This window comes from Vipera berus (genome assembly GCF_964194415.1).
Source record: "Vipera berus genome assembly, chromosome: Z".
Taxonomy (NCBI): Eukaryota; Metazoa; Chordata; class Lepidosauria; order Squamata; family Viperidae; genus Vipera; species Vipera berus.
This window is the reverse complement of record NC_138205.1, coordinates 104,690,482-104,715,288: the sequence shown is the minus strand read 5'-3', so window position 1 is coordinate 104,715,288 and position 24,807 is coordinate 104,690,482. Positions and strand designations below refer to the sequence as shown.

The following is a 24,807-nucleotide window of genomic DNA, read 5'->3' as shown; positions in this document are numbered from 1 at the left end:
TTCAAAACAACGAAGGCAACAGAATAATGAAACGTCAATTGTCTGAGCGGAGCATAACTAATCAAGCACAGCCATCAAAATGCAATATAACACCCACCAGGGGGCATTACAGAGCTACAGCACCAGAATATAGTGAACCATTTCTAACAAATGGGATAAATACAAATACATTAGTATCTTATTTTCTCCTTTCATTAAGACAGCCCTTGTTTGTTTTCATATGCTTATATTACTAAGCCACAAAACATTCTGATTTATAAAATCAGTGTTTGATACATTCCATTATTCATCAATTAAAAAATAGTTGATAGTGTAACAATAAAATCTGTTTTACATGGTAGGAACTAAATACATCACTGTTAAAACATCCTGCAAGAAACAAACAAAGCAATCCTGTTCAGAGGCTCTGCTAAAATCCTTGCTATCAGAAGTTCAGAAACAGATCTGAGGCTTAAGTTCTCCCCAATTTACCATGATAAGAAGATGCAACAACACCGTTCATGAAAGATTCAAAGTGATGAGTTGTTAAACTGATTTTATGCCTTGCTTAGGGTTCATAAAATATTATAAAACCTAAGGAGGATTACTTTATAATTATTCATGAAGTAATTATATTATTTTCTTGTACATAATTTTGTGAAAGAAGCCCCAAGCTGTCCCTTAGGCAAAGAAAATAAAGAAATAAGTGATGTAATTATGAATCAAAACATTTTAAGGGAATAGTGTGAATATTTTTTTATAAGTGACCATAAAAATATTTGTTTTTGAATTACTTCTTATGACAACTTATCAAAAGATAGCTACAATGCTAAATCCAACCTGACCAAAGCACTGGTTATGAAGAATCTGCGACTAGCAAAAAGCTATTGTCATCAAAACTTTAATCTGAATTTTTAGTCTAAGAAAAAACTTGGACTTGATGGCCTAACTGCTTTTTCTAATTCTACAATTGCATTAAAATATTTTAATATGTACTAGCACACATTTCATGCAATACAAGAAGCAAAGGTGTAGGGGAAGAAGCTGTGGAAATATATCCTCTAAGTAAGAGCTAATATTTGGTACAATAGAAAAGGTAAAGGACCCACAACATAGCAGTATATGTTAGAGCACAAGTCCCTCATTAGCAAGATGTTCAATAATCAGCCATAAACAACTATACACTATAATTACAGTCATTATCTCACATTATAGAACTCCTAGGAGAGACAGAGAACCACAAAATGCTCCAATTATTCACATGTAATCTATATACATCACTGTAGAAATTAAGCAAAATCAAAGATTTGGCTGTCAGAATCTGAGGACTTTGAAACCCTATCACTCTTCCCTAAGCCAAAAATAGGTATGTTCAAATATATGTTTTGATAAAGTCAATTTTATTACTGACAAAACTGTCACAAACGATTTCCTACAACCATTTGCACGATAGTCTGGATAGCCTCATGATAGGAAATTGACTTTGGTTTCTATTTTAACAAGCAGGTGATCACTTTTGGATTCAGTTTAACTGGTTCTTCACAACACTCAGCTCAGCCTTCTCCAATGTGGTATAGTATTAGAACCACAATCCAGGTTATGTTAGATGAGAACTCAAAAAATTGTGATCCAAATACATCTGGAGGCATTCAGATTGGAGAAGACTACTCTAGGACAGTATAAATGAAGAATTCATAAGTCAATTAGCTTTAGAATCTTGACAAACATTACTGTAAAAATGGGACTTCTCCACATTAAATTGCAATGTGTTTATTTTAATTTACAGTTTCTGAATTCTAATACTTTTGCCAAAATAACTGAGGCATTTCAGATCTATAAATAGTTTTAAATAAATTTTCCCATTCTCAACATTATCAAGACTGTTTTAATTGACAATAATTAAAATAATTTATTTATACTTTGTTTTTCAGCAGTTTTTCTAAGGCAGCTTAGAAAAAAAATAAAGTAGTCTAATGAAATATGTAAGATTTGGTTAAAGTAAAGTCATACTGGATGCAGTCTGCCCCAATAAGAAGTGAATACACAAAAGATGTTTGGCAAAAAAAAAGCTAAAGTGAGAATTAAAAATTAGATGATGGGATTTACCAGAGGGAATATTTAAAAATTCAAACATCTGTTTGAATATGGTTAAAGAAATAGAAAGATTTTGGATGTAAATGAAGATTAGTTTAAGAGGGATGAACCCTTCAAGTAACATAATATTTTTTCTTTCTTTTTTTCCTTTATGTTTTTTTTTGACATGAGAAATATAAAAATGTTGGGATGGTTTATATAAAAGAAATGTTTTCTGTTTTCCCCCCTTTTTTAAGATATTAGAAATGTAAAAGTGTTGGGATGGCTTGTATGAGAAAAAAGACTTAAATACTTAAGTGTAACTAATTTTGAGAAAATCTTAACCAGTAAAGAGTGCTTTGAATACTGTGGGGAAAACAAATTTAAATAAGAATTCTGTAAACAGGATCTATGATGAGGAAATTAGAAAAGAAGCTTTATATTGATGTGGTTATTATTTGCAGAAACATGAAAAAAATATCTATCTTTATCATTTATTCAAATAATAAGAACTGTATTAATTTAAGGTTGGCAAAAGAGAATATTATTGGAAGAAGAGAAAACCAAGCAAAGCCATTATATGGACTACAGAATTATAGAAATTAATTGTTATTGTTTTTAAAATACTATCCCAGACAACACACTGTTTACAAAATATTAAGTGATTATATTAAAATCAATAAAACATATTTTTTTTTAAAAAAAGAAGTGAAGCCTCAAATGGGTTTGGTTTTAGTTTGAGATCAATGTGTCTTATGCTGATTAAGTAGATGTAGAATTGCACCTAAGAAGGTGGCCAAGAATAAATACTCCACAACTAACATAAATTTGCCCTTTCTTACAACTTGAAGGCAGATGACTAAGTATATAAATATAATGTTGTCACACCTTTTCTTTGTCACTAGCTTCTCTTGCTACTGTTGAGCCCTGGAAGAAAAACACAGCACATTTTGTCACTAGAACAATACTGAATACTTATAGAAATGTTTTCCCTATAAGCCTACTAGAACACATTCTAATTCCTCAAACTTACTATATTGTATTATGAACAAATATAAAATTCAAACAGATGCATTAACATATATAATAATAAAAGAAAATTCTCTTTATGGAGATTTGGATTTTCCTGGACCTATTACTATTTCCTTCTATTAACTCTAAGCATCTGGAGTCCATTAGCTACTAGCATGTCAGCCATAACCATTCTTCAACAGAGGAGGAAGTGTCTCCTGGTTAACAATGCTCTGGGAAAAGTCACACATAATTATTATAAACTATTACATGCATTAACCTGCTTCTGTAGATCTCTCTTAAATTTCAGCCTGTTCAAACATGAGTGTTTCAGTGATTTTCCTCATACTTCTGGAAGGAATTTAAGGTATTGGTATTAATAAAGCCGTTGGCACCCTGTTTTCCAATGTGTGCACAGCCGTGTGCACTGTGTAGCCGTGTATCTACTCACCAACTATCCCACTGGATAACTCTGAACTGTAACTGAATTTCAAAATGGTATATAGTGTGTAATATATATATATATATATATTAAAATGAAACCAAAATGTTAGAGATTAATTAACTAGTCAAATATGTATGAAACACTTTAAAATATTGGTATGTTTGGAGGATAGTGAAATTTAATATTTTATGCTAATTAAAAATAAAGAATTAAAACTGAAAATTAAAACAACACATTTACCAAGTTATAGTATTATATTTTACTCTTATAGCACCTACCAAAAGCAAATATAGAGTGCAAAAAACTTCTGAGAACCAACTAGCTCTCATTTAATATTGTCACAAGTAGCATCATAATAAAGTTCAGAAGATAAACTGCCATTTTCCTGCTAGCATTTTTGGAGTATAGGTAGTCCTTCGTTAACAACAGCAATTGGATTGAGAACTTCCACTGCTAAGTGATGCAGTCATAAAGCATGATGTCAAGCCCTTCCAAAGCACCTTGAGGCACATTGGAGAATGGCATACTTTGGGAAGAGGGCCTAGTGCACCCAGCCATTGTCTTGCCTTGGGCAGGCTGTGTGTGCCTTGTCAGCAGTGGGAGGAAGATGGTGAAAGAAGATGGGTGCGACAGGGGCTTTGTACTATAACTGGCCATGGCTCAGTCCCATGGGGATTGAGAGAGAACACTCCTCAGTGATTGTGGCAGTCCTGGCAGTGCCAGGGCTGAAGTGGAAGCCCAAGGTGTCAGCTGTCAGCTCATACTGCTAAAAGCCCAGGCCTCTACTTCAGTCTCACTACTGCCAGAGCAGCCAAAAGGGCGGAGATGGTAGGGAGATTGGCTGATGGTGCTCCACTAGTCCTGTGGCAACTAACTACCAAGCACCTGAATTTTGATTATGTGATTGCAGGGTCTCTGCAATGGATGTAACTTTGGAGATGGGCCTAAGTATCATTTGTTCAGTGCAGCCATAACCTCAAAGAGTTTCTGAATGAACAGTCATTCTTCGAGGACCGACTGTGGTCAAATAATCAAGAGCATGAGGGTATGCATAAAAGATGCAGATAAGGGAGGAAGAGTGTGTGAGGACTGAGGTGGCACAGGTTGGAGAAAGTGAGCAATGGTGTGAAAGTAGTTGGCCTGGCACGAATGGAAAAGGGCTGCAGAAAGGTGTGTGGGTGGAAGACACTTACCCCTTCCTTGCTGGCTTCCCCACTGACATTCTGGGGAAATAATAGGGAGAGTTACAAAGGGTAATCATATGATCGCAGGGACCACAATTGGTTGTAAGTGTAAGTGCAAACCAGTTGCCAAGCACCTAGACAGCAATCATGTGACCATGCGGGTGCTGGGACAGCAGGAACTCTTGAGGAATGATCATAACCAACATTTGTTCAGTGCCATTGTAACTTTGAATGGTTGCTGAAAAATGGTTATAGGATAAGGACTACTCATGTATCTTAGCTTTCCTCTGGGAACTTTATAGCAAACTTTCACTAGTAAATTCTAGGACACATCTAATGAAATGGCTTTGATTTCTACCTGAATAATATTTATAGGTCCAGGAGCTAAGATATTTATGTTTCTTAAGACTATTATTTATTCATGGTTGATGGAGGGATAGAAATTCTACTGAAGTGGAATCCAAGGATGTGAAATAAACTTGATATTGACTTTTTGAACAGCCAGGTAAATTGTTAATTATTATATTTTTAAAAGAATGTAGATCAATAAAGCATTGATAATTTACATTCTAGAGACTGAGCTATCACATTCTACAGTCTGCAGTTATATCAGTTTCTCTTAGCAAATCTGAGAATCTTTTAAAAAGTTTTATGGGAAAACAGAATATTTTCTTTTGCTAATACAGGATGCATCAACTGTTTAAAATAAAATACTGTGAAGGCTACTTGACAGAAGTAAATCAATCTCATGTGTAAGATTTTTCCTGAACCACTTCACTTTCTAAACCTAATCCCCAGAATATGGTAAACTAATTTGAACCAATCAGACTTCAAACAACAAGTACATAATCACCTCTTTACCCACTCAGAGGAAGTAAGATCAATGAGGCTTACTTCCAGGTAAGTGGATATAGGACTGCCATTTAAAATATATTTGATAGAAAATAGAAATGGCTTAGTATGGCTTTTTAGTCATTTGCTAAAATAGTTTTAAATATTAAATGATGCAGTGCTTTAATCTATTGTAGTACTTCTATTAATTACCAAAAAATATCTGTGTGTAAAACACAGCTGCATACAAAGTACATTAAGGATGAAATAGCCTCTTCAGCTCGTTTTTTTAACCTCTCAAATGGCTTGGACTGAAAGCATTAGCACTTAGCTACTTCAGCTAGCATTTCTCTGTCTAGTCACTTACTTTACAACACACATTGTTATTTTCATAAAAGGTTTTGTAGGATAAGCCGCAAATGTTATTTTAATAAACACAGCTCAAAAAAAGATCATTTGTTGAAATGTTTTGATGCACTGTAATTACTAGCTTTAAAGTTTTAAATAGATAGAATAGATAGATAGATAGAATTTTCCTTCCTTCCTTCCTTCCTTCCTTCCTTCCCTTCCTTCCTTCCTTCCTTCCTTCCTTCCTTCCTTCCTTCCTTCCTTTCCCTATTAGCAGAACTATTAACAGAATTATTGTAATTCCCATAGGAAAAAAGTGCTCACCTTTAAATCATATTTTCTATAGACAGACAGACGATGGCTGAATACATTTCTTGTAACAATCATGTACACTTCAATTCCATCAACAGTAAGCCGGTACATGCCCAAAAATTGTGGAAGTAGTGTGTTGCCATGGCATTCCACTATAAACTACAATGATATTTTTTTAAAAAAAGAAATTAGATGTTATAACATATTTTAGAATTTTCCTTATATCAAACCAGACAAGTAAATCACTATGAAAAATTGCATTATCATGAAATAGTTAGAATAAGAGTGTCTACATCCTTTAATTACGGATGGCATTTGCACAATGAAGATTGCACAGAATTAAATGTTCAATAAGACTGTGACAGGTGAACATGCAAAATCTTCAATTTTATTTAAAGGTGTTTGATTTCCATAAACATTTGAAATCCATATAACCTACCAATTCCCTTCTCTACCAGTTCTCACTTCAAATCTGCATCTCATGACTAAACAGCTCACTTGCAGCAGGTAACTATGTACTTTCACTTCTAAGGTTTTAGCACCTCAGCAAAAAGGTGGCCGTCCTTGGAGCTTGCCGCCTGCAGATATATGGGAGCTATCAAAATAGATATAATTCCCTGTTCAACTAGGAAAGATAGCATTTATTGTATTAATTTGATAAATGTATATCTCCTCTTCCATAAGCTCAATGCAGGCTATACTACCTTTTTCAATTTTTCATACAACCACATCCTTGTAAGGAAAGTTGAGCTAAGACTGAATTCCCCCAAATCTCCTCAGGTTCTAGTTCAACACCTTAACTACTGTATAACATGGGCTCTCAGTGTACACAATGGATGAAAAACTATTTGGTTGTGTTTTCACCCTAAAAAAAGATAGGTGAAGCCCTAAAGATTTAATCTAAGTATGTTTAAGATATCTTTTTTTTCTTATAATGGAAGGAAAGAGTATCAAAGCCAACAAGACACTATCTGCAAAGCATCCTCCGTTGTGTTCATCAACAGCACAGCACCTCACCTCATGGCACTGCTGGATAATGGGAACATCCTGATGCTACAAGGATTATCCTGTTAGTATGGATACTCAATAGGGACCTCAACTTTTCATACACATTTATATAAAATAAAAATGTATACTTTTAGCTGTACAGCAAATGTAGTGCTATAGAAATCTACATAGTATATATGAATAGTTGAAATTATTTGTTTTTCTGCTATTCAAAATTAGTTTCAAATTTTTTTATAAAGCTAATATTTTATTTTCAGGAGAACATATTTTTAAAATAAAATTACTAAAGTGCAGAAGAAAAACACCTAGTTTTACAATTGTTTTACAAAAGTTCTGCATTAAGTATAAAATGTGGGTGCCTTGACATTATTATGAATTGATTTTTTTAAACAATTCATTGTAAATGCAATGTATCTGAATGCAATCACAATTCTGAATCACAGATTTCTTAATTCAGGAAAATCACAAAATATGAATGCAATCCTAGGGAGGAATAAGCTTCAGAAGGTATACCGTAGAAAAAATTAAAGTATTCAAATATAATAAAATGCTTGATGTAATATTTTAAGTATGGTTTGTCAGGTGCAGGGAACTAGAACCATTACTTGCATTGACCAAAGCAGTTTATTTATTGTTGACCACCTATTTACAAGAATCTTACCTGGCTGATTGCATTCCCTTTGGAAGTGGCAGGTAAAGGCATCAATAGTCTGGCCTCTTTCATTTCTTCCCACACTCCATGCTTGAATGACTTTTTACTGCCCTCTCTCCTTTAGCCTGTGATTCCACCACATCTTAGAGCTCACATAAAACTACACTGCTGCTTATAAATTGTGGCTTTTATTTCAGAAGCATGACAATGACGCTAAATAATTTTGGCCTGATGACATTTTCTGTGGTTTGTAAATGCATTATAAACATATCTATCTATTAGTAATAAAATACATATGCACATTTTAATTCAGTAGATTAATTTGCTCTCCTGATTATCTCATGAGACTAAGACTAGTAGGCAAGGCCATTTAAACACCAATTCTTCCTTCTTGTAATGAATGTAGTAGCAATGATTAAGTAGAGAATAATTCTATTATATCCAAATGAAGCTTCCATTTTGTATTCTTATTCAACAGTAAGAATCTAAGACAACTGAACTTTAGAATTTAATTAATATAACAACTTTTAAATCAGACATTTTTGAGATTGGCATATATTTCACATTTTTAGTATCCAGCCTTTTTTCTAACCAAGGCTACAGTTTGAACTTACTGAAATATTAAATTCTCAACCATGAAACTATTGTGTACTCTTTCATCAATACTTTGAACAGGGAACATAAAATGAGATTTATTAAAATATGAACTGAGAATCAACTGGAATTAAGGCTAATTAAACTAAAGTTAAGTTGCAAGCACAGGTTAAAATATTGCTTACTTTAGTTCATCTTATCAAATATATCAATTATAATACAATTCTGGGGGCGATTTCTTATTTGTAATATGTTTTTTGTGGGAAAAACCTTATTAGCTTATTAGGGAAGCTTGACTTTATTTATTCTGTATTGATACACATCTCTCAGTTGTGTCATCTTCTGATTAATTTTGATTTCTGTAGATATGACTGCAATTATTTTACTTAGAAAACATGTAACCTATTCCATTATTTCAAAAATAGCATATGTTACTATCACTAGTGGAGGATTCTGTGGTCTAAAGAAAAGTAAACTTGATGTTGCTGCTGAAAATGAGTAATTTTTTCCAAATTGATTACTTTAGTCAAAGTATCCCTGCTATGTTCACTGTGAAAGAGTAAAAAACACAAGGCATTCTAGTAAGATTAGCTGAGTAAATATTATTAGCTGTGGTAACACCACTACAGTACTGTTGCTGCTGGACAAAAAGGCTATTTTCACAAAAAGTTGTCAATATCCCAAGATCGTTCCATAGCAGTGAAGTCCATCACTATCATCTGGCATTGTACAAAAAGCCATTTGAAACTTCTTTGCAATAAGAAAGCCAGGCTTTATCTGCATTAGCTTATAATTTATAACATCTTTGTTTTTATATTATTGTATCACTATTAGATACAGTACAATAACTTATCAATTGTCCAGCCACTGTCACTGCTGATCAAATCTTTACTTTATAACAATAATTGTCTCCACTGAATTTGTTCACTTTGTTCTCTGGGATTTTGATTACTTCAATAAATTCCAATTTAATTTGGATAGAGCATCCAGCATATAGTTTTATCAAAATAAATGAATTTTTTATTTGGATTCAAGAGTTCAAGTATATTCTAGAATTTTGCAAGTTCACAGAGAATGAATAAAAATCAAACTACCGGTATATAAAATTGAAATACATATCTGCATTTTTATTCCCACGGTATAAAATCTTGACCTGTAATGCTTCGTGTGAGAATAACACTTAAAAATAGAACTGATTCAGATTCTTTCAGTTTTAAAAGAGAATTCCACAGCAAGGGCACGGAGCAGTTTTTTCACATTCATATTAATCACTGTACAGTTTAATTAGATCATTTTCTAATTTGTGAAAATCTTTTGTGCAAAAAGGTACACTATCAACTATGAAGATGTTTAAAGGTGCTATTATTCAGTTTGTAAAAATCTGAATCATTTTGGTCCCATCACAGGATAAATTAAAATAAACACGCAATTTTATTATCTAGATCAGGGGTCCTCTTACCTGCATGCTGTGGCCCACTGTGGGGCCGTGACCTATTCAAAACCAGGCCATGGGAAAAATGGGAAAGCGCATGTGCGTGAAGCTCCATTAGCATGAGTGGAAGGTGCTTGCATGAGTGGAGCTTCGCGAGTGAGCACAAGCACACTCCACTCAAACACCTTCCATTCATGTGAGTGGAACTTTGCGCATTTGCACAAGCACTCTCCATTCACACGCAAACTTCTGAGCTTGGAAAGTGCACATGTGAGTGAGCCACTCACATAAAGGAAGCTGTACACGCATGTGTGCACTTGCTACCCACAAGCCCCTCTGAGATATAATGCCCATTTCCTAAGGCATTATACAAAAAATTAATCAATTAAGTGTAATTACAACCATTTCATTCTCAAAGCAAATAATGAATTACCTGGTGGTATTTCTTCAGTATATTGTGCATTTCTGCTACATCTTCACTTGTTATAGTTTTGATGACATATCTTTTGTCATAAGAGCTGTGGAATCGGGCACCACTCCGAGCTGGAGAATCATTAGCAAGTGGACAACTTCTTGTCAGAGAATTCTGTCATATTAATTAAAGATGGTGTCAGAAGTAGAAATTAATGTAATTAACTGATAAAATGTCTAACTGGACTTGCTATACACAAACATACTTGAATTATATCAGAAACATCTTGCAAAAGGATCATAGTTGAAAATCAATTAATAGTGTTGTGACATTTATAAATAGAGTTACGATGCTTCTAAAGAAAACAGAATAATAAACAGTACAAAAAACATGAGGGAAACCTTTCATTAACCGTAACTTGAGGGTGTTCTGGCTGCTGAGAAAGTAAGCTCTCAGTAGAAAAGATCTTAGAAAGGCAAGGAAAGTTTCCAAAAGCATATTTAGAACTCTGTCTCATGTTTTGATACTTCTGCAGTTTCATTTTGATATTTTGAAGAAGGAATATCTTGCAGCCAATCTACTTTGACCATGTAATAAAGGACTGCACACTGAAACAAATGGTTCAAGAGAGAATATATTGGTGAATATAAATAATGTGTTCAATATATACCATTCATTTTAGTACAAATTTAGTTTAAATTGACTGAGCATGGTCTTGATCTTCATGCTTAAAAGTTAGGGGAAGAGAAGCAGTTTGTATTTGCAATTGGAATTAAAATCAACCTTTATTTTCCAAATTCTCTTTCAAATGTGCACCACATATACCACTTTACAATGCCTCAGTAAGGCCACACCTGGAATACTGCATCCAGTGTTGGTCACCACGATGTAAAAAAGATGTCGAGACTCTAGAAAGAGTACAGAGAAGAGCAACAAAGATGATTGGGGGACTGGAGGCTAAAACATATAGGGAACGGTTGCTGGAATTGGGTATGTGTAGTTTAATGAAGAGAAGGGTGAGGGGTGACATGATAGCAGTGTTTCAATATCTTTACCACAAAGAAGAGGGAGTCAAGCTATTCTCCAAAGCACCTGAAGGCAGGACAAGAAGCAATGGATGGAAACTAGTCAAGGAGAGAAGCAACCTAGAACTAAGGAGAAACTTCCTGACAGTTAGAACAACTAACCAGTGGAATAACCTGCCTCCAGAAGTGGTGAATGCTCCAATACTGGAAGTTTTTAAGAAGAGACTGGACAGCCATTTGTCTGAAATGGTATAGGGTTTCCTGCCTATACCAATCCAGGGGGTTGGACTAGATGACCTCCAAGGTCCCTTCCAACTTCTTCTTCTTCTTCTTCTTCTTCTTCTTCTTCTTCTTCTTCTTCTTCTTCTTCTTCTTCTTCTTCTTCTTATTATTATTATTATTATTATTATTATTATTATTATTATTATTATTATTATTATTATTATTATTATTATTATTATTATTTAGTATGTGAGAATTAATAGTGAGAAAAAAGAGGAATACAACTGAAACACGCTAGCCTGCCATCCAGCCCATAACCTGCTAATAATAGTTAGAAGCCATTTCCTCCTCAGACATAATACAAACTGAAATGTAACATTTATTCTTCTATAAACAGAAAAAACGATAGATGAGCAAATGCATAGGCATTCTGTAAGACGAAAGTTTCCATATAAATATAATATGGTTCTAGACACTTACATTGCTTGATTAAAGTGCCCCTGAAATGTGCTTATCTCAGTTTATTCTGAAAATTAGTATTAAATTGGCACCAAACTGCATTAAGATATACATACATACATATATACATACATCTCCAAGATACATCTATTGCATCTATTGCCATATCATCCTTTTTGAACATTAAGATAATATGCCAGATTCCAATTTATTTTTAACAGCAGGGGCAAAATAACTTGACTTTGAATTTTTTGTTAATCCCTTCTTTCTTTCTTTCTTTCTTTCTTTTCTTTCTTTCTTTCTTTCTTTCTTTCTTTCTTTCTTTCTTTCTTTCTTTCTTTCTTTCTTTTTCTTTCTTTCTTTCTTTCCTTCCTTTCTTTCTCTCTCTCTCTCTCTCTCTCTCTCTCTCTCTCTCTCTCTCTCTCTCTCTCTCTCTCTCTCTCCCTTCCTTCCTTCCTTCCTTCCTTTCCTTCCTTCCTTCCTTCCTTCCTTCCTTCCTTCCTTCCTTAAGGCATTAAGTAAACAATGTCCTGTACAACCTCTGGGCTCTAAGATCTAATGTTTCTGTGTTTAATTTTTGAGATTTAATGCAGCTTTTAAAAAATATTTTACTACTTTTTATATAAATTGATCTGGACTTTTTAAATGTGGAATCATTCTACATTTCATGTATCTACAACATTTGTATGTGCAATAACTTCCCAAAGCTCAGTGTAGCTATTGTTGATCTATTCTGGAACTGAAGATGATGAGCAGATTTATGGCATCATTATTTTAAAACGGAGATGGGGTGCTGATCCAATGCCAGGATCCGGCTCAGAAGGCCAGAATATTACAGAAAGGAGTTTTGGGAGGCTTTTTCTCTCCTTGAAGCAGCAGTTTTTCCATGTATAGCTGCTTTCTTGTTTCCTCTGGCTATCGTACAGAAGAGCAGTTTTCTTTTACTCCTTTCCTCATTTTGTATTAAAAACAGAACGGAGATGAGGATTGGCTTTCAGAAAAAAAGACATGTGAATTAGATTAGGAAAATTCAGCTGTAGCCAAAATTGCATTCTTGATAACATTTCCATTTTCTAGGTCTTTCAAGAACAAAACAAAACAGGAAACCACTTTTTTGTCTAAAAGTCCATGTTTCTGCCACAAAAATAGTAGAAGTACTAAACAATATCAGTAAGAGCATATGTTATTAAATTTATTTATTTATTATTTATTTATTTATTATATTTTTATACCGCCCTTCTCCCGAAGGACTCAGGGCAGTGTACAGGGCAATAAATATATAAAAAAGCGGAATACAAAAGTTAAAAAAACGATTAAATATTTAGCCCAGTTTAAAACAGTATTAAAACATATTAAAACCCCTACCCTAACCCATCAGACCAGGTCAGACTGCTCGAATAGATATGTTTTTAAGTCGTGCCGGAAGGAGCGAAGGTCGGGGCCGTCCAGAGCTCAACCGGCAAGCGGTTCCATAGGTCTGGCGTGCCCACAGAGAACGCTCTCCCCCTGGGGGCCACCAATCGACATTCTTTGAACGGAGGCACCCTGAGGAGGCCCTCTCTGTGGGAGCGCACTCATCAAAGTGTGATCGTATCAACATTAACCGTTAACTCTAATCCAGCAGTCTACAACCTTTCCAGCATGGTGGCGGGCCTGGCGTATAGCTTCATTTTTGCGCACGGTGCACAAGCACACCCTCCACTTGTGCAAAAGGAGCTTTGTGTGCAACTGGAGGGTGCTTGCACTCACACCCAAAGATCCACTTGCCCGAGCAGAAGGTACTTGAGTGGAGCACGCTTGGGCTCATGGATGTAACTGCACTTGCACGAGTGGAGGGTGCTCCCGTGTGAAGTTCCATTTGTGCGAATAGAACTTTGTGGGCATGTACAAGCACCCTCCGCTCGTGCAAGTGAAGCTTCATGCACCTACTCTTGTCTGTTTCTCCCGTGGCCTGGTTTCAAATAGGTCGTGACCCAGTAGTGGGCCCCAGACCAGGGGTTGGGGACCCTGTTCTAATTAAAGGGTATCTGAGACATAGAGAAATCGCTTTGGGTAAAATAATATTTAATATGTTAGCTGATTATCCTGATCTGAAATAAGCAATATTTTATCTTGAGAATTCCAACCAGTTTTTAATCAGGAGTTTATTATTTTTGCTAATATATTTGAATAGTTAACTTTTGTAGTCTATCTTTAAAGTAGTAAAATCTTTTGTCTCCAATTAATCTATTCAAAAATTTATTGTCTGATATCTTTTTACATTAATATGCTCTATTTTATTTAATATAGAATCAGTGTTCAACCATAGTCTTTCAGATCTGCTTTCTTCCACCTGCATATTATTGGCTGGGGTTGCTGGGAGTTGCTGTGAGAACCATGTGACAATCATCACATTGGAAAAATACTATTTTAGTTAACATATAAATAGATACACATGATTTAAAGTCCATCTATCAATAAACAGTTGCTACATCAGCTGTCAAAAGGAGTCACTCAGAGTTTCCCTTCACCTTGTGAGGTAACATTCCATTAAATAGGGAAAAACATTCTGCATTAAGCAATTTCAAACTGAAAGATAAAATGTGTACAAAATTCATTTTTATTTTTATATATAATTGTTTCTGCTGCAGAGTACTTCTATATAAATTTTGACATTTAGAATCAACAAATGTCATCTTTAGTAACTTCTAACACTTATTAAATATATTATGAACCCCGAGGCTTAGATATCTGAATTACATACTTGATTTAAATGTCCTATTGTGGCAAAAATCTGAAGGCCACCCACTTTGCCTGATTCCTCAAGTGTTTTCTTGTAAGTCTGAAAATCCGGAATAGACATAATAGATGTTCACTGGTAGTTAAACTTCAGTTTTTTCAGATAAATAAAAGTAGCTTTATTCTTCCGGTAAAATCCTCAAATATTTGGTAAATGAGTGCCACTTGTTACTTGACTGGAATATAGTTCAAGATGACTGGGATTTTAGATGTGTAAAGATAAAAGATGCAATTAAAAGGAAATGCATGAAAAGACTTAAGACATTCTGTCATGGTACCCAAGACTGATAAATTATTTTGGCACTTCAGAAATCTCCACAGGCAATATTCCCTCAGTATAAAAATACAATTAAAAAATTAACTAATCACTTGCTACTCTTCTGAGACATCCCAAACCAGCTGGCTAAGAAGCTGTTTCATGTAGCTAAAGGCATATGGATTGTTCACTAGAACAGGGCAAATCAGAATTTGGCATCAGGTTTGCTAAGCCTTGCAGTACATAAAATGGGATGAGGCTTATTTTAATTAACATTTCTGTAAGTTCTGTAGGAAAATCTGCCAATGCCTTCCACTATTACATACAATATATTTGCTAAGAAATAGGATTAACAAGAAGGAAAGTATTTTGCCCCATTTCAGGAAGTTTATCAGGAGCCAAAGTTAAAAATCTGTTACTACAGCAAATTCTGGGATTCTAACTCTTGAATAGAAACAGTTCAAGAATTATTGTTTGCAAAATTTTTCATTTTAGGAAGCCATCACACAATTGCACATTGGTTTGGCTATATCGTGAAATTAAACAGAGATGTTCCAAAGGAACTGTTTCTTTATCTTAGTGATAAAAAGCTTATTTTGATAAAAAAAATAATTAGAGAGGAAGTTTAATTTACTGATACATTTTAAATGATGTTGAACAGTGAACTTGGAAATGAACCTGAGTCCTATGCTCCAAGCAGATCCTACTTGTCTTTTAATGAGTTTGGCTCCAGGCTACTTTATAGCATTTATAGATTTCCATTACATTTCTTTTCTCTCTGTGTGATGATATAGTTCTTTATTTCTGCACTGGAATAAGACTTTTTGGAATATTATATACAATAATAAGTTCCTTCAATATTAAGTTTAAGTTTAAGTTTATTATATTTATATACCGCCCTTCTCCTGAAGGACTCAGGGCGGTGAACAGGGCATATATAAAAATACAAATTACAAAAATTAAAAAGAGAATTAAACACGAGCCCAAACTAAAAACAGTAGAAAAATGTAAAAAAAAAACACCCAATAAAAACCCCAACGCATCCCCCATCAGGCCAGGCTGGCCTGTTCAAACAGGTAGGTCTTCAAGTCGCGTCGGAAGGAGCGAAGGTCAGGTGCCATCCGGAGCTCAACCGGCAGCTGATTCCATAAAGCCGGGGCGCCCATAGAGAAGGCCCTCCCCCTGGGGGCCACCAGCCGACATTCTCTGACCGGTGGCACCCTAAGGAGGCCCTCTCTGTGGGAACGCACGGGGCGGAGGGAAGTTGACGCTGGCAGCAGGTGGTCCCCGAGGTACTCCGGACCCATGCCATGTAGGGCTTTAAAAACCATTACCAAAACCTTGAACCTCACCCGGAAGACAACTGGCAGCCAATGCAGCTCGCGGAGCAAAGGTGTAACATGGGAGTACCGGGAGACTCCCAAGACAACTCTTGCGGCTGCATTCTGTACCAGCTGGAGCCTCCGAGTGGTCTTCAAGGGAAGCCCCATGTAGAGAGCGTTGCAGTAGTCCAGATGAGAGGTCACGAGCGCATGAGTGACTGTACACAGGGCATCCCGGTCTAGATAGGGCCGCAACTGGCGCACCAGGCGAACCTGGGCGAAAGCCCCCCTAGTCACAGCCACTATATGATCTTCCAAAGTGAGCCGCGAATCTAGGAGGACAAGTATAGTGGCAAAAGCAAAGCAACTCAAAAGTTGAAATTTGGACCATATGAATTTGATGTGATAGTTAAACTGGTGGGTTAAGCCTGAGGAGATCCAGGGTCAAGTCTAGTTTCAACCATGGACTACTTGGGTGATCTTGGAACCTAAACTCACAGGATTCTTGTGGAAAACCCTGGAGAATGACTGCTGGCCTGTCCTCTTGAACTAATTGTGGATAACTAGAATAGAAATCTAATACATAAAGAAGTAAGGATGGGATATTCAATTAATGACTCTAGTACTGGTTCTTTCATGACTCACAGAAGGGGTAGAGGGGAGAGAAGAAGGGGTAGAGAACATGTCAGCCACTGTTTCATACTTCATACTTCAATGAAATGGTATCATTTTCTTTCAAGTTAAGTAAATACTTGGCCGTGTGCATGTGAACACACACACATACACATTCCAAGTTTGGGGGGACTTTTATCCACAGAGGAAGGAGAGGTTCCTTTTCCCCAAATCCAGACATGATTGGCAGCTTGCCAACTCAGATGTGAATAAAACTCTCCAGGCTTGGAATGGTGTCTCTGTGTGTGTGCATGTGTGCAGCATGCCAAAGTTCTTTTTTTTAATACAAGTTTTATTGATTTTTTAATATTTACATATACATGTATTTGTGAAGCAATACGGTGGTTGGGTAGTCAAAGTAACAAATAACCAGTTGTTTGTAAATAGTTCAGGTTGCATCAACAATGATTCCCTCTCTGATTAGTTATCACATAATCAAAATAATCAAATTAATACATTTCTAGTTGTGACCTAGTCCATTAACAGAATTTTCAATATATTTTCACTAATGCATATCAATATCCTGTTTTTAAGTTTTACTTAATTGCAATAAACTACTCTAAAGTAGCGTATAATATAAAAAAGAAAGCTTAATTTTTGGGTAACCCACAATTCCCTATTTCAATAAAAAATAATTCTCTTGTCTACAAAACTTACATTGTTTATTACAAAACATTCTTATGTTTTATCAGTAAAGTCTAGTTTTCATCTTAACAAATCACCAATTATTAGAAAAATATTTTTTTAACCATTCAACATTAAAATACTATCTTTTGTTATAAGATTGTAGATTCTATAGTATAGTTCAAAATTATCTTCTAAAAGCTTAATTCTGCTTTCCTTTAAAGATCTAATATATCTATTCTAATAACCAACTTTACTTTAAAAGTTAAATACAAGATGAGTTTCTGTCTATATCATTACAACTAATATATTCTGTATGTCGTCTTAACCATTCATCAATTGTTAAAATACTACATTTCGTTATATCATTCCAAATACTATAATATGGTTCATAATTGTATTTTAGAAGTTTGATTTTGTTTTCCCTTACAGATCTAAAACCTAAATGTAAAATCAATTATATTTTTAGAGATTCCCCTTAATCCATTAAGAGATATTTTTAAACTCTATCCTTAGGAATCCCAAAGAAGAAACAAGTTCAATTTTTTAAATCTAACTCTTGCCTTCCTTTTGTGCCAATCAGGCTTCCCTTTTGGCATCTTTAAATTCTCAAATGTATCTCCCTTTCTTCCTATACCCCTTATTTGAATCCAGGGAAAGCATCCAAATGTCAGTTTTGGAAAGAAAATGTCTCCTTTGTAACCAATGAAATTTTGCTTCAAGAGTTCAGTTTTTGATGATTGATGTAATATAGTTGTCATTAGATCAGTCAGGTCTTTTTCTTCTTCCAATTCCATCTGGGTTAGGTAGAAAGTAGTAGCTAGTGTTGTGGTTGTCATTTGATTAGCTGAATTCTCAATATAGTGTATTTGAAGGCCTTTAATGTCTTCACTCTTAATGTTGTTTTCTTTGGGTGCTATTGCTTTTTGAGTTGTAAGTTTTGTAGTTAACATTGAAATTTGGACTTTAGGCTTCTCTGTAGGTTGCGTTTGTTGTTCTTTGAAGTCTCCTATTTTAGTGTTAGTTTCCACTTCTTCTATTTGCTTTTGGATTATCAGTTCCTCATTTAAGGTCATAGTTTGATTTGGTGGCTTTAAATTGTCAGATTTTTCTTGCAGTTTGGCTTTAGTTTGCTCTGTCATTGCCAAAATCGTGTCCAGTACCAGTTTGTAGTTAAGTGGTGGGATGTATTCATCTATTTCATTGTTGTTTGCAGCTAAATCTTCCATGGAGGCTATTGTAATAAGAGTCAACTATTATCCACCTCCAAAAGAGTTCTTTTCAGTGCCAGGTGTTCCCACAGTTATCTTTAAAAATGATGTCAAGGACAGCCCTGTTATTCAGTCAGCTCTCACAGTAGAGAAAAAATTTACTTGCTGTACCAAGTTTCGCCACAAGATTTCATCAATAGCATATGGAATGCGATGTAATTTTTTTCCCAAATTAACATAGAACTTTTGTAGCATTAGTCCATATTTTTCCCCCTTAATTCACCACTTAAAGAGAAAATAGGGTAGTAGATCCCCACCAAAAAATAGGAGCTTTTTAGTAAGTAGAGATAAAATTGCTTAATTTCTTTGCTGAATTACTTGATTTTCTTTTAAGGCTTTAAAGGCTTTAAAATTTGTTCCCCAAGTATATAATCGCCGTTCTTTCAAAGGAGGGGGAGGCAATTTTTGAAAAAGTTTCACAGGAAGGTGATTAGGAGAATAAGAAAAGTAAAGTCTCACCCAGTTCCTCCACATTGCTTCTTAGTGCTAGGTAGTGCTTTTGGCTTTCAGCAGGGAGTGGCTTAATGATCAGCCATCTTCATGGCCGGTCTCTTCTTCTTCGGGCCAAAGGAGCTGCTCCGGATTCAAGCGGAGGGCTGCCACTCTTCTGTGATCACAAGGAGGGCCTCCTCACGGTAGTCGCCCCTCCACAGCAATTTTTGACCCTTTTCAGGGTCCTCCAAAAAAGAAAGATCGGACGGCAGGGAGCGGACTCTTCCTGCACATCCAGAAGCGCCGAGCACACAAACCGGAAGCCCAGCATGCCAAAGTTCTTGATTGAATTACAAATATCTCTGGAGAGATGGAGGGGTGGTGGTGAGCTGTGTGAAGGAAGGCTGCCCCAACAAGCCAGCATCCTTCTTGAAAGGACTCCCTTTCGAGAAGGGCCAGCTTCCCTCGTGCAGGACCATGGAGTGTGGATCCCCTTTCTCCTCTTCTTGTTGTCCAGAGATTTGTCAAGGCAGAAGTTTGACTCTGAACTTCCACATGCAGCAGCATTGCCCTCTGCCTCCTGCTTTGTTGGGAAGGGGCAGCAGGCAGGGAAACACCAATGCTCAGATGTCTCGGACTGGGAGAAGAACATCTCCTTTGGCATGCTGCATGCACACACCATTCCAAGTTTGAAAACTTTTATCCACATCTGAACTGGAAAGCTGCCAATCATGACTGGGCTTGAGGAGAAGGACCTTTCCTTCCTCTGTGGATAAAAGCCCCCAAACTTGGAATGCGGTGTGTGTAAGTGTGCATGCCCGCATGCATTTGGCTGCTGACAGTTTGGGGAGGCCAGGACTTGTGGGGTGCCAAATTGTCCCCAAGTTGAGTTAGCTTATGCAATTTGTTTCATGCTGACCCAGCTATCCTGAGTCAGTAGGGTCGGGCCAGCTGCATCTACTTGGCCACACCTAGGCAGTCACACCCACCTGGCCTCTGTAAGTTGTCATAGACTGTTGTCCACTTGCCCCGAGGTTATTGCTGCTGCACAACTCCATGCATTGGAGAGGGTCCTGCTGTCCAGTCCTTTGCTAGCGCTGCTACCACTGACAAGACATCCAAAGAAACAAGAAGGTAACTACTCAATCACCTCCTCCTAGTAGTCTGCTTGTAGGCCAGATCTAAACACATCATGGGCCAGATCTAGCCCACGGGCCTTGAGTTTGACATGCCTGCCCTAGACACTGAATACTGTTGAGAGATCCTAAGATCAGAAGTAGCACACTCCCTACACCTATGTGCCTCCTCAGTTCATCCACTAATATGACCAATACAGATTCCATCCCATGCCAACATCTGAACCCTGACTTTAAAATGTCTGAATAACTTGCTTCCTCAACGGTCCTTTATAGCTAACAGTAACTTTCTACCACCTTCTCCCAAAGAGAAGGCTAAACATTGAATGGTAGTTCCCTAACCTATTCGGATTCTAAGAGAAGCCTTTTCAGGAAGAGTGTGTGTGATACCTCCTCTTTCAAGGCATTCGGTACTACAGCATACCTTCTTCTAACAAAAAGTTGACAATCTCTCTCTAATCCAGCTAAAAAACAAACTGCTGAAGAATTCAGTTCAAATTGGGGTACAATTCACAAGCAGTGCTATACATACTACAAAGCATCTTATCCATTTCCTCAATATTTACAGGATGAAAAATATCCCACTTAACATGTCAAGTTCTGTCACTGTTTTCTCTAGATTCTCCCTAAATGGATCAAAATTTGATTGAATTTAAATATTATTACTGGTGAAATATTGTCCAGAATTCTCATACCACTCTACTGCCACTTATAATAGCCTGGAAGAGAGGTGGGTCAGCCTAAACAAGGATACTGGGATGATCCAACAATGTCAAAGAAGTACTATTCGCCACTCTGATCACCATATTATAAGCACAAATATGAGTTTATTTTCAGCTATTTATAGGATATAACCAATGGAGTGAAGTATTATTTAAACTTATGTGAATTATTATCTAAACTTTCAAGGTCTCAACACTCCTGAACTCAACTGCTTATTTTCTTGGGCTTGTGTGACCAGTGCTTGTGACTGACAAAAGATGCAGCAACAAATACAATGGGCTTGCTCATGTGTTAACCAGAACAGCTTCACATCAGAATTATTGCAGTTTACTAAAGTTCTAAAGTCCTGTTACTAAAAAAAAACAGGAAAAAAACATTAAAGTACACAGGTAGCTTGTACGGGATTACCTATCAGTTCTTAGATAAGGTGTATTTAAATTTAATTTCATCAAGCACTTTATATAGTTATTTTTTTAATTAGCCCACTGCTACAATTATCAAGCTGTTCTTACTTTCAAATTATAATCTCCAACAATACACACCTTTATTAAGATCAAACAAAATGATCCATACCTTTACAAATAATCATTCAATAACAGTAATCAAAACATTATTTGCTGACAGATTGCATGGAAGCCCCAAAAACCAATGTATTCCAAGTCCTACTACTTCTATGGGAAAGCAAGGACAAATGAAAGCAGAAACAACAGCTGGAGCAATTGGCCCAAACAAGAAGAAAAGGATTTTAGTAATTAGAGAGGAAGAAAACAAAAAGACTTCTAGGACATCTTAAGGTTAAAGTAACCTTTAACAAAGACTGCATTTGACACATTGGAGTGCCAGTAATAAGTGGCAAAATAATACAAAGTGGTCAAGGCTGAGATTTTCCATTTGTTGAGGAGGAATTTGTATTTTTTAAATAATGTGAGTTTACTTTAATTTTTAGGGAGGGGGGATCCCGGCTCAAAACCTGGAAAACCCCACCATACCTTTTTGACAAAAGGGAATTCCAGAGACAGCAAATAAACTGTCCATGGAAGACATGTAACCAACTCATGGACTAAGCAAACACTGACTCAAATAGAAAGCATTGCAGATTAGGGGAAAAAGAATACTGAGAAACAGATAGGCCAAGTGTCAGCATAAAAGACACTGACGAGCTGATAAAATTACAAGAAAAATAGTTACCAAATTTGAATGTGAGACAATAACTCCAAATAACAATACTGTATAGTAGGGTAGCTAAAATTCAAGATAATTTTTTTAATGAGTAATATCAGATATTCCTCATTAATTTGCATAATTCCTACTTATTCTGGCTTTTCAGACAGATAGGATAAAGGTCCTCCTACGTAATGTGCTATGTTAATACATTCTCAGTAAAAGGAATGGATAAATGAAAGCAATGGCAACTTTTTTCCTTTGAAATCTATCTGCACCATAGGTGTTTAGGAATTAGTACTAACCTCCAAGAGAGCAGGAAGGATTTAAAGGTCAATTTAATTAGCTTCTTCTAATCTCCAATCTTTTCTACCTCTTACTGGTATATTAATCATTAAATTATAATTCTTAATTTTTCAGAAAATGAAAATATTTTTACGCAAGCATGTAACCTATTCAATCAGTATGCTGGCTTATATGCTAACAGTTGATATTAAAAGGGCTTTCAACAAAACTAGTTTTTTAAAAAAAAACAGAGGTCAAAGATAGAAAAGTCGGAATGAATAAAATTTTGCTACTCAATTGCCTTACTGGAACTTCATTACACATCCCCAAACCCAAAATATGACTCTGATATTTTAAGGCACAAGTGCATAATTTTGTCATGTAAAAGATTATCTATGGTCTTTGAGGGTTGTAACAGCAAATAGGATCTCCTGGAGTCATAAACTGATCAATCCCCTAGAAAGATAAAATGAAGGCACTGAAGCCTGAAAATATGTGAAATCATTTTTTTTCCCAAATCTAGTTTTCTCAATTCCAACCTGAGGTACTACTACAACTCTAGGAGATTCCAGATAGCACTGCTGTTGACCACCCAAGTTAGGGATTCTGAGATATATCACTATAACTGTGCAATAATAAAGTAAAGCAGAGTAAAATATTTCTGGAGATGGATAAAACCACCATATGCAATAATAAAAGCCATTCTCAATTTAAAAACCCTCATTGTTCTTTATAAATAAAAACAATAAATTAGGATATGATAGGGGTGGGGGAAAAGGCCATGCAGTGGGGAGACAGAAACTGAGTTAACCCTCTTACAGGTAATCCTCAATTTATGATCATAATTGAGACCAAAATTTCCATTGCTAAGTAATTGTTAAGTGAGTTTTGCTCCATTTTACAACCTTTTTGCCACAGTTGTTAAGTAAATAACTGCAGTTGTTAAGTGAATCAGGTGGTTGTTAAGCAAATCTGGTTGCCCCTACTGACTTGTTGGAAGCCAGCTGGAAAGGTTACAAATGGTGAACACATGACCCCAGGACAGTGCAACAGTCATAAACACCTACCAGTCACCAAGTACCCAAATTTTGATCACATGACCATGGTGATGCTTCAATAGTCATAAGAATGAAAACCAGTTGTAAGTCACTTTTCCCAGTGCCGTAGTAACTTTGAATGGTCACTAAATGAATTGTTTTAAATTGAGGACTACCTGTATAATATAAAACTTTTCAATTTGCTTCTTTCCTGATAATTCCCATCACTGCCATCATCCCTAAGGAATGGCCGTTGAAGAAGCTAAGTGGCATTGTAATCCTGCCTAACTGCAAAGAGCCTGATTCGGGGGTGGGTGAGTAGGAAAGGGATAATATAATAAAACTGGAATCGGCCCTGTTTTTTTTTTGGAAGATTTTAAAATGCTAAAAGACATCAGTCAGTTGTCTGCTTTCACAAAGATATAGTAAGATGGAGAGAAGCAGTTTAGCCCACTTGACTTGCAAAATATGCAGAGAATGTGACCTTTTTAACCCTCTCCTCCCATGAACAAATTTGTTACTCAGGACTTGAAAGAGAATTGCACTCTTGACTATGAGAGATTAAAAAAATGTAGTAAAAATCCAGAAGGTAGAATTGTCAATACTATAAAAAAAGGTTGAAGAATGATTCTAAATACTGAGACTAGAAATGCAGATTGCTGGGCAAAACAACTTGTTTCCAAATGATACATTATTTGTAAGCATACTGATTATATCCAGGAAGCCTTTTGCTTGAGAAAGTTCAGTCTTCTACTAATGACTGTCCTAGTTTTATGACAGCACTCTGACAGCTATTGATTAGGTCCCTCAGTAGTCTGAAAATACATTAATCAGCTCAAATCAAAATCACATAGCCTTTTCAGTTCATGTAAACATTTGAATAATTAACAGCCTGCAATATCTTTAGAAAATATAGGGGTGGGAAACCCAAGAATGCTGCTTCAAGTATTTGTGATTTCCAAATGAACAGAATAAAACTAGTCATGACCTACTTAGAATAGATGTCCTAATATAGAAATTAAATGTGACAATTTACAGAATTTAAACTATTAAAAAGGAAGTGTAAATGAAAATATCAGTAACAGCACTATTCTGCATTTCGTGACTACAAAGTTTCAAGTAC

At 35.8% G+C, this 24,807-nt stretch overlaps 1 protein-coding gene and 1 long non-coding RNA gene across 3 annotated transcripts in view; both read right to left on the bottom strand.

The window, feature by feature from the left end:
• Nucleotides 1–24,807, bottom strand: part of PIP4K2A (phosphatidylinositol-5-phosphate 4-kinase type 2 alpha) — a 75,915-nt gene that overhangs the window by 10,665 nt on the left and 40,443 nt on the right. Inside the window, exons 4-7 of one of the 2 annotated variants that reach the window (XM_081345578.1) lie at nucleotides 10,303–10,455; nucleotides 6,196–6,342; nucleotides 4,702–4,731; nucleotides 2,941–2,979 (exon numbers count right to left, since the gene is read on the bottom strand). In XM_081345578.1, the coding sequence (XP_081201704.1) occupies nucleotides 2,941–2,979; nucleotides 4,702–4,731; nucleotides 6,196–6,342; nucleotides 10,303–10,455 (369 nt within the window). The remainder of the gene's footprint in view (nucleotides 1–2,940; nucleotides 2,980–4,701; nucleotides 4,732–6,195; nucleotides 6,343–10,302; nucleotides 10,456–24,807) is intronic. The other variant, XM_081345579.1, reaches the window with a different exon arrangement.
• Nucleotides 12,361–15,081, bottom strand: LOC308678412. Its single transcript, XR_014028653.1, has 2 exons — nucleotides 14,731–15,081; nucleotides 12,361–12,978 (listed from the first exon to the last, which is right to left on the bottom strand). It is a non-coding gene; the product is annotated as an uncharacterized lncRNA (long non-coding RNA).